Consider the following 9,823-nt stretch of genomic DNA (forward strand, 5'->3'; position numbering starts at 1 on the left):
TTGGCCTTGTTAAACTCCATGAGGACGGATAACGATAACCTAGTTAGAAAACAAGGGCAAAAGGCAAATTTCTTAGAGCAACTCAGCTCTCAAGGACTTTGTGCTAATTCGTGGTCAGTGGAAATCTCCAATAATTCCTGCTACAGGGCAGGGCAGATCACAGTGAAAAAGACAAACCCCGCTCTGGTTCGCAAGAGGCACGGGCAGAGCTGTGGAGATTCCGGCACCCTGGAGGCAAACCGGGGGGATGGGGAGCCTGTGCAGACCTGCGGAAGGTAGAGAAAGGCTGCTTCTGGGGAGGCATTCCTCCAGCAGGCACAAGCAAGCTCCCACCGGCAGGAGCAGCCAGAAGGGAAGGGACACAGCTCAACCCCTGCTCTCCCCGCGTGAGACACCGCTTTAACAGCGGCACACGGTGTTGGTAACCAAGGGGGACCACCCCTCAAAGCCGGTGAGAGCCTCGGCATCGCCGTGCGCTGAGCGCGGGTGCTGCCGCAGCTCCTACCTCGGGTGAGCTGGGCCGTCCCGCACTGCTCCTCCCTGACCTGCTTCATCAGCTGCAGGTTGCGATCGCTGGCTTCCTTGTGGTTCACCATCGGGAAGGGGTAATCTCGGCCTGCAAGACGGAGACAGAGCTAATCAAGGCCGTGTCGCTGGCTCTGCACAGGGCAAATGCTTGCGGCTTTTCCTAAAATAAACGGCACCTGAGAGGCCACGTCTCACTCTCCAAAGTGCCTGTTTCCCTCCATCAGAGAGTACGAGCTCCCTTTTAGACATAAGCTTGTAAGAGATTCAAGGATGCCTCCGAGCAGGTGTAAAAGCACATGGCGTTCAGGTACTATTGAAAGCCAGCCAAGCATCCGAGACAGATAAATGCACAGGCGACAACCTCAGCGAGCCCGTCGTTCTAGGACGTGAAGTTGATGTCCCAGAGGCTAGACTCTGGTAGAAAACTTAAAAGCAGAATTGACAGAAGGTCGACTGCTGGCCTAACCCATTTTCAGAAGATAAATGCATGATTTGTGTTGGGACAGTTAGCAGCAAGGTACGTGAAGGAATTACCTATGATGCACCCCGCTTGTGCCTGCTCCTCGTCAGATGCTGTCCAGGGCTCGTAGATGTACTTGGAGGGAAAGTTCTTTAGTACAGGCAAGTATTTCCTAGAAAACAGGAATAATATTGGGGTTTATAATCCTGCAGACACATACTCACACATTTGAGAGAAGTGTAAACCAAGCTACACCATACTAATTCTTGGTGATCACGTTGCTGCTGCAATCGTAGGAAAGGTCTGGTTCATTTTGCACAAAAGAACTGGGTTTTTATTCCCCTCCGCAGGGTGGTATCTTCCAAAAGTTAACTTTACAGCATGGAATAAATGGGTTGATTTAAAGATCACTTCCATCTCGACTTCAGCTAAAATATTTTGGTTTTTAACATTTTCACTGCCATTTCATCCTAAACCTTAATATATTTCAAAAAAAACCCCTCATTTTTAAAAAAGGCTAATAAATTCTTACAGAAGGGGGAAGTAATTTTCTGCCCCACTGTCAGGTACGTCAGCACAAAACCCAGAGCTGGACAGGCTGTGAGGAAGAGGAGATGCGGAGAAAAGGAGTTGTGTGCTCAGACATCAAGGCAGCCTGCTCCTGTTGCAGCCAGCTGTACAACCACCCCTCACTCAGGAGAGCGCCCATCAGCAGCTTCTCTAGAGATACGGAAACTGAGACTCCGAGGTAAAGGGGACACCCTCAGAGTGGGAAATAACACTTAAGTGTCTGAAATGGTCGGGGCGCCTACAAAACCCCATCCCTGGCCATCCTCAAGGCCAGGCTGGATGAGGCTTGGAGCAACCTGGTCTAGTGGAAGGTGTCCCTGCCCATGGCAGGGGGGTTGGAACTGGATGGTCTTTAAGGTCCCTTCCAACCCAAACCATCCTGTGATTCTATGAAAACCAAGAAATGCAGCACAGATGAGTGGGGGACCTGTGGGAAGTTTTACTGAAGCCCTTTAGAAGAGGAGTCAGCCCGGTGATCAAACACGGTGCCGGAGCCCAGAGGTGCTCACCAATCCATGCAACTCCCTGCTCAGCCATCCCTGCTCAGCCATCCCCTCTGCAACCTCGGGTATGTCTCTCCGTGCCTCAGTTTCCTTCTGTCTTAAATAAAATCACGGCTATGACCCGTTTCACAGGGGTTTATCATAGAATCATGGAATGGTTTGGGTTGGAAGGGGCCTTAAAGATCATCTAGTTACAACCCCCCTGCCATGGGCAGGGACACCTTCCACTAGACCAGGTTGCTCCAAGCCTCATCCAGCCTGGCCTTGGGCACTTCCAGGGATGGGGCATCCACAGCTTCTCTGGGCAACCTGTCCCAGTGCCTCCCCACCCTCTGTGGGAAGAACTTCTTCCTGATAGCCAATCTAAACCTCCCTGATTTCAATTTATCCCCGTTACCCCTTGTCCTGTCACTACAGGCTCTTGTAAAAAGTCCTCTCCCAGCACCCTTGTAGCCCCTTCAGGTACTGGAAAGCTTCAATGAGGTCTCCTTGGAGCCTCCTCTTCTCCAATGTCTGAAACAGGCCAAGTTCATCAGCTCCTGCTGTACGAGGAGCCAGACATCCCGTGCTGCGTGTTGCCCTACCGGATGTACTGCCCCTCGGGGTCCGTGCGCTTCCCAAAGCGGACAGGGCAGAAGATCCGTGTGTACTGGTGGAAGAACGCGCTGGCCGACAGCCACATCCAGTTCCCTGCGTTGATGCTGTAGTCAGCATCCAAGAGCAGCTCTTCAAACACCTGCAGGGATGGGAAGAGACGGAAACACCCCTGACAGGGCTGCTCCCGCAGCACAACACACACAGGGCTGGGAGACGAGGGGTGAAGCTTGGCACCGGGCTGCTCTGGGCCGCTCTCCTCACAGAGCGCACAGGGAAGCCTCTCCAGCGAGACAGCTTGTCAGAGGGAAACTAGTGCAGGACCTGGTGCTAGAGCAACCTGAAGCCCAACGGTCTGGGTTTGAGGCCTGCTGCAGGCTCGGTCTCCAATATCCACATCATCCAAAACTCATCAGGCCTTGGGGGTGGGAGCAACCTCTCATCACTGCACCAAGCACATCAGGGCTCAGACTACAGCCAGAGACCGTAAGATTCCATAAGCCGTGAGATTGTGGGCTGTATGCCAACTGTATCTTGGGCTGGATCCAGAGCAGCATGGGCAGCCGGGCGAGGGAGGGGATTCTCCTCCTCTGCTCTGATCGGGGCAGGCCCCCGTGCGCTTCTGCATCCAGCTCGGGGGCCCCCAACAGCAGAAGGACGCGGAGCTGTGGGAGCGAGTCCAGAGGAGGCCACGAAGATGCTCCGAGGGCTGGAGCCCGTCTGCCATGGGGACAGGCTGGGAGAGTTGGGGTGTTCAGCCTGGAGAAGGGAAGGCTCCGGGGAGACCTTAGAGCCCCTTCCAGTGCCTGGGGGGCTCAAAGGAAGCTGGGGGGGGGGGCCTTTCCAAGGGCAGGGAGTAACAGGACAAGGGGTAATGGGTCTAAACGGAAATAGGGAGATTGGGATGGGACATCAGGAAGGAATTCCTCACGGAGAGGGTGGGGAGGCCCTGGGACAGGGTGCCCAGAGAAGCTGTGGATGCCCCATCCCTGGGAGTGTCCAAGGCCAGGCTGGATGAGGCTTGGAGCAACCTGGTCTAGTGGAAGGTGTCCCTGCCCATGGCAGGGGGTGGGACTGGATGATCTTTAAGGTCCCTTCCAACCCAAACCATCCTGGAATTCTATGATTCCACAATTCCTAGCGTGGCTCCGTAAGGAAGACCTGCTCTACAGGACCACCTCCCACTGCCAGGTTCACGTTCCACAGGGGTTTCTCAAGGTCAGCCACAACAGAGGAAAAAAAAAAAAACCCAGAAGTGAACCTTCATGCCCTCTTCCCAGCTGATCCAAAGGTCCCCCCGCGTCAGGAAGCAGGCGACAGCGTGCCGTGCGAGGTGATGGATCCAGCCTTCCAGGCGCAGCTGGGTCATAATCGCATCGATCCACGGGAACCCCGTCTGCGCCTGCGGCAGAAAAGGAACATCAGCTCTCTCGCACAAAGCTTCCTTTCCCACATGCTGCCCTGAGTCCCACCCCAAACCGCCGAGAGGTGCCAAGCCCGGGGGTACAGAAAAGCGCTACACGCAAACGTGGGGGTTGTGGCCTCCTGTCTCGTTACCGTTTTCCACTTGTGGAGCCTCTCTGCATCCTCATACCAACCGATCTGAAGGCAGATGGGGTTCCCAGCCATTTTGGTGAAGTTTGGGGTTGCCGACGCCACCGTATAGAAGAATTCCCTCCAGAGAAGCTGCCCTTGGAGTGACACTGGGGGCAGAGAGTGATGCTTGGCCTGCGAAGGACGCAAGGGGAAAGCTTCAGCCCTGCGTACGGCCGCGGTCTCGCGCCCAAGCTCTGAAGTGACACTGTGCACCCGAAAGTGGAGCTGGGCTCTGCCACACCTCCGTGGTGCCTCCAACATTCCCCATCCACCTTCCAAAATGGCTTCACGTGCGGATTTCTTAAACCACACATGCGTTTATTAACATCTCAAGTGCTCAGCCAGCGGAACTCGGGTGGCTTAGCCGTGTCTGAAGAGATGCTCTGAAGGAGGAGGCTCAGGGTTTTCTTGGGTCGGTTTCAATCACACTTTTTCTTAAGAATCAAGTTTTCAGAAGCTGGTTTTGGCTTACGCTGTAATTAAAACTTCCCTGAGATGAAAACAGACACTTTCCAATACCAAAACTACTTGAACAGACCAAAACCTTCACTTAAACGCCAGGCAGGTATCTTGAGCTCCCTGAATTTTAGGAGCATTTTCCTGGGTTTCCCTGCTGCTTCCAGGTCTCACTGCTCCCCACTTACCATATTTCTAAAGCTTAAGTGGGAAAAGCTGTATAAATTCACAGGTGTTTCACAGATTTCATAGGATGCTTTGAGAAGACTTCAGCAAAGTAGCATTTTTTGATGCACCAGCTCTCTACCAAGACGGTCTGTCTGTTAAACCCCAGCCTCGCACGCCAGACACGCGGGAGCGCTGGATTTGCTTAGTTCTGTTATTATCACTGACCAAGTATTTTCTTACCTGAGCATAGATGTTGGACAGTCTATAAAAAAAGGTGCGAACCGACAGACAGCCCAGACTGAAATACGGGCTCAGGCCTGTGGTGCTTGGAAGCAGTGAATTTGGGATTGTTCTTGGTTTGGTAAAACTTGCCACCCAGCCCTAAAATGAAAACGGAGATCCAGGTTCAGGCAGTACAAGGTGACAGGCGTCCAGCTAACAGAACAGGGAAAAACTCTTGGCAACTGGCTTCTGCCCACAGTGTCACGCCTGGAAAACGCTCCCACCGCTCATCCTCCCACAGGGCCACCACCCAGGACAACAAATGGTGAGAGCGGGCTGCCACCCCGCTCCGAGACCGCCACATGCAACAGACCTCCAAGCCCAGCGCCCAGGCCAGGTCTCACCCGTGGGTGCTGTGAAGCTCTGCTCTTCCCGAGAGCCGGGTGGTTTGGTAACACGGGGAGCAGCACCGCACTGAAGGTCGTCTCCACGCTATGAAATGTGCGGCACTTAAAGCACCCACTTAAAAGCGGCCAGCACCGGTAGGGAAAACTAAAAAGTTTTAGTTCCGGTAGGGAAATCGCAGCTAAAGCTGGACAGAACTCCACAGCTGAGCAGCTTCGCAAGGTCCAGATGCAGCTACACACACCTGGGGCTACACACACCAACCTCAGCCCACCAGAGCCACCAGCAACCACCCATGGAAAAATCAAGGCTGACCTGGTCGGTCAAGTGTTGCTCCAGGCGCTGCAGCCCTTCTGTCTCCCCTCCTCTCCAGGGAGAGGTACTCTCCGGGAGGATCTTCAGATCCGCAGCGAGAGGCACCCTGCAACGCTCGGCCAGGCCCGGGTCAGGGGGCCTACAGCTCCTAATGTGAAAGAGAGGCCTCGCTCAAGGAGGGAACCGGAGCCAGGAGAGGGAGGAAGACCCCTGCCCACGCTGAGGTCTCCTCTGTCGTGGCACAGAGCACAGGGGAACGAAAGCGCAGCCAGAAACCCCAGGCTGCACTCTCCTCGGGGAAGAGAGAGCTCATCCTGCAATAGCCCCAGGTAATTCTAGCCTGAACTGGGGGAAAGAGGTATAGACCCAACAAATTACAGCGCTCAGAGCAGTCGGCTGCAGCCCCCCAGCTCAGACACCCCTCTCGCTTCCCATCCCTACGTAAGGCTCCTCTCCGGCTTCCCCTAGCCTCCCCTTCCCCCCCTGGGAGGGGGCTTAGAGCCTCCCCAGGCTCTAAACATAATCACGGGGCACTGGTGCTGCCCCCAAAGGCCGCTCCAATGCCTCTGAGGAGAGGTCGCTCTGGGAGAGGTTTTGCAAGCAAGGAGGCAGCTCAGCTCCCTAAGCCCCCTCCCCAGCTGCTCCTTCCTCACCAAGGTGGGGGCTCCCCAAGCCCACACCCCTGAGCAGCACTCCCACATCTCTTCTGGAGCTTCAGCTGCTGAGGCTTCCCCAAGGCCCTGTGAGGCTGGAGGGGCATCAGAGTGTGCGCTGTACCCGTGGTAAAACACAGGGGTTGAAGGAATGCAGAGTTCCCAAACCCCGTGAATGAACTCGGGTAGCGACAGAGATCTTTCTACTCACCTGGAAAAAGCGAGCTCAGCGCTGTTGCAGACACCTACAGAAGGTGCCAGTGCAGCTCTCAGAGCACTGCCATAACACAGGCCTGCTGGGAAGCATGTGAACCACTTATCTCTCATCATCATTAATTTAAAAAGTGCAAATAAACAAATTAGGGGAAAAAAGATTAGAATAAAAAAGAGCGCAAGGAAAAATACAGGAGCTGATATACCCCAGTATTTACACGGGTCTTACCATGGGACTATCTGAGGGCAACATTCAGGAATTAACAGCGTTCCCCCAGGATGGGAAGACCTAAGCCTGGGTTCCCGAGACAGAGCTGAGGTCGCCCAGGAGGCGCCTGACACGAAGTCTGAAGTATCTGCAGTCCCGCAGTGGCCAGCTCTCTCCTTCCCCAGTCTTAGCTCCCTTTGGACCACTGCCCTCTCCTCGCGCAGAGCTAAATACAAGACCTCCTTGACTCTGAGCTTCTCAGTCCTGGGAGACATGAGCTCGGTCCCTCCTTCCCGTACAGCACAGGGGAGGAGAGGAAAGATTTAAAGCCAGAAGGGAACCGTATGATCACTTCACGTTTGGCCCTGGCTGCTCTTCTGGGCAGAGGAAAAGGAGCTGCACCTTCCTGCTGTCCAGGTGCTACTTACCGGAAGTCTTCAGCCGTCAGGGTGCGGACAGGCACCTCTGGGTCCCCGAGCAGAGAGAGAATGTGAAGGAACCTCTTGTATGTTAATGGGGGAGTCCCACCATTCAGGTCCAAAATCCTAAAAAATCCAAGATCACTTTTCACCATAATACAAACCAAGAAGGAAGCCGGAGCTGCCAGCGGAAAGGGAGGTGACAGCACCCTGGAACATGCCCAGCTCGTACAACTGAATGCGGAAATCACAAATTTTACAAGTAAAACATCCCTGGGCGAACGTACGCCCATCCCGAGAGCAGTCTCAGGACTTGAGACAACGAACGGGACCGGGATGGCTGCGCTCCGCCGGGCAGCTCCGCACAGCCAGCCTTGGGCAGGAGGGCAGGGCGCAAGGTGCAGGACCCCTCTGGGGCTGCCAGAGCCAGACCACCAAAACCAGGCTCAGGGCAGTCAATAACTCTCCTGTGTGAGCAACCACCTGTGCAAACAGCTTGAGCTCAAGGTGCCAAGTCTTGGCTCCTACACCCTTTCACTTACGTCAGTTAGGGGCTTTCCAGAACGGGAGCGTTAAGGCTGGTTTAGCTGTTACTGATGACCTCCCCATTATTATTATTTTTAATAACTTTAGTCATCCAGCTCTGAATAACAGCTTGGGCCCAAGGGTACCCAGACACCAGTGAAAGTTGATTAAAAAAACCTGACACAAAGAATTTATACAAAAGATTTTCTTCCACTCTGTTTAAGAGTAGCCAAACTGAGTTTTGAAGTGAATTAAACAGCACAAAATGAAAAAGTTAACAAAGTCTTCAGGCTCAAATCACAGCCCAACATCCCAACACCTGCACAACCCACCCAAATCTCTTCTGCTACCTCCAGCAGACCAACACAGAAAACAACTCTCCAGCAAACAGTGCTACGTTCACGTCAGTCCAATGTTATCAAAGGAAACACATCAGGATCCAGAAAGACCAAGATACTTGGCCTTTTCGCCCTGATGCCTGCTGAATCTAAAATACGCCTTCCTGGAGGCACCTTGCTGGTCTTGGGAGCAATCACGTACCGTTTGGTATCATACAGACTGTGGCTCACCACAGAAAGCACCTCAAACCCCAGCTCTTCTCCCAGATGTCGGATATTGGCCTCCATCTCCTTATAAAAGGGTTCCACCTCCGCATCCAGAGTCACCTGCGTGATATTCCACTTTTGGACATGATCTCTAAGAACAGACTCGTACTCTCCTTGGATAACCAGCAGGCAAGAGCCCAGCTGACACAGGTTTTTTTGGAGATCCTCCAGGCACTGCAGCAGGAAATGCCACCGCAGGGCGCCCATGTGCATCGCGGACGTCATGAACTCCCTGTCCAGGATGTAGACCGGGTAGACAACCCCCGAGGACTCCAGCGCGGCCAGCAGCGTTGGGTTGTCATGCAGCCGAAGCCCCTTCCGAAAGAGATGAATGGTGCGATGTGGCATCCTGGCTGCTCGCTCCGAGGTGCTGAGCGGAAGGGAAGCGTTGGCTTTGGGGATGCACAATCCCTGTTAAAGAACAAGGTCAACCAACGATTAGAAAAGCAGCTCCCAACAAGCCCTCAGCTCTTTTTACTGCAAATCTCTCTGCTTTTGCTAAGTTTTCACGAGACAGACTGCTCTTCTCAGTCTCACGTACCCACCAGCTCCCACCATTCAGCAGTGGGATGACCACCCTGCTCCACAGAGAATGGCTTCTTCCCCAGAGGAGCCACTCAAGTCCCAAATTAAATCCCTAAGTTAAATTACATCCCAGCAGCGCTCACCAGAAAGAAGGAGTCAAAACAGACAGAGCTGCCAGGGCTCCATATACTGCACAAACACTTCATAACCCACAGACATGGCAATCGGCAAGCCGTCTGCAAGTCAGCTGGGAGAGGGTGACGCAGGCAGCTCTGCCTCCGCTCGCGCACAGTGAGCCGTGGGGAGAAGAGCTCTGCAGCTCCCATCTCATCAGAGACATGATACAACCCTCGCCCCGGCAGCCAAACGCCTTCCTAGGTGTCAGCAGGAGACATCTGTGTTCAGGAATACTAGTTGGTCAGTTTAAATAAGTAATTTTTGACCAGACTGAATCGCTCTGAGCATGAGGACGCGGGGTTACGGCACAATGTTGAGTCATTTGGTTAATGGATTGTTCACCACTGACGTAGCGTGAGCAGCCAGCTCTGCTAACGCCCTGGGCCTCAAGCTGCAACTCCCACTAGATGTGATTTCAGCTGGGTAGAGCCGATTTTCTTCTCGGCAGCTGGTACAGTGCTGTGTTTTGGACTGAGCATGAGAATAGCGTTGGGAACGCACCGATGTTTTGTTGTGCCAGGTCGGGCTTATCCCGAGTTCAGTCTGACTGAGCAGCGGGGGCATAAGAAGAACAAACCAGAAGATCAGGAGGCTACACACATCAATCACAGAACCACAGAACTGTTTGGGTGGGAAGGGACCTTAAAGATCATCTAGTTCCAACCCCCCTGCCATGGGCAG

General features: G+C 53.8%; 1 protein-coding gene across 1 annotated transcript; it reads right to left on the reverse strand.

Moving 5' to 3' along the window:
• Positions 1-505: 505 nt before the first annotated feature.
• LOC104506574 (cryptochrome-1-like) lies at positions 506-8,788 on the reverse strand (the record flags this gene model as incomplete). Its single annotated transcript, XM_010147564.1, has 9 exons — positions 8,376-8,788; positions 7,320-7,436; positions 5,818-5,965; positions 5,116-5,256; positions 4,213-4,383; positions 3,917-4,057; positions 2,646-2,797; positions 1,063-1,160; positions 506-616 (listed from the first exon to the last, which is right to left on the reverse strand). Coding segments are annotated over exons 1-9 (1,492 nt in total), but the record flags the coding sequence as incomplete, so codon positions are not given.
• Positions 8,789-9,823: the final 1,035 nt, after the last annotated feature.

Source organism: Eurypyga helias, unplaced genomic scaffold (assembly GCF_000690775.1).
Source record: "Eurypyga helias isolate BGI_N326 unplaced genomic scaffold, ASM69077v1 scaffold7262, whole genome shotgun sequence".
Taxonomy (NCBI): Eukaryota; Metazoa; Chordata; class Aves; order Eurypygiformes; family Eurypygidae; genus Eurypyga; species Eurypyga helias.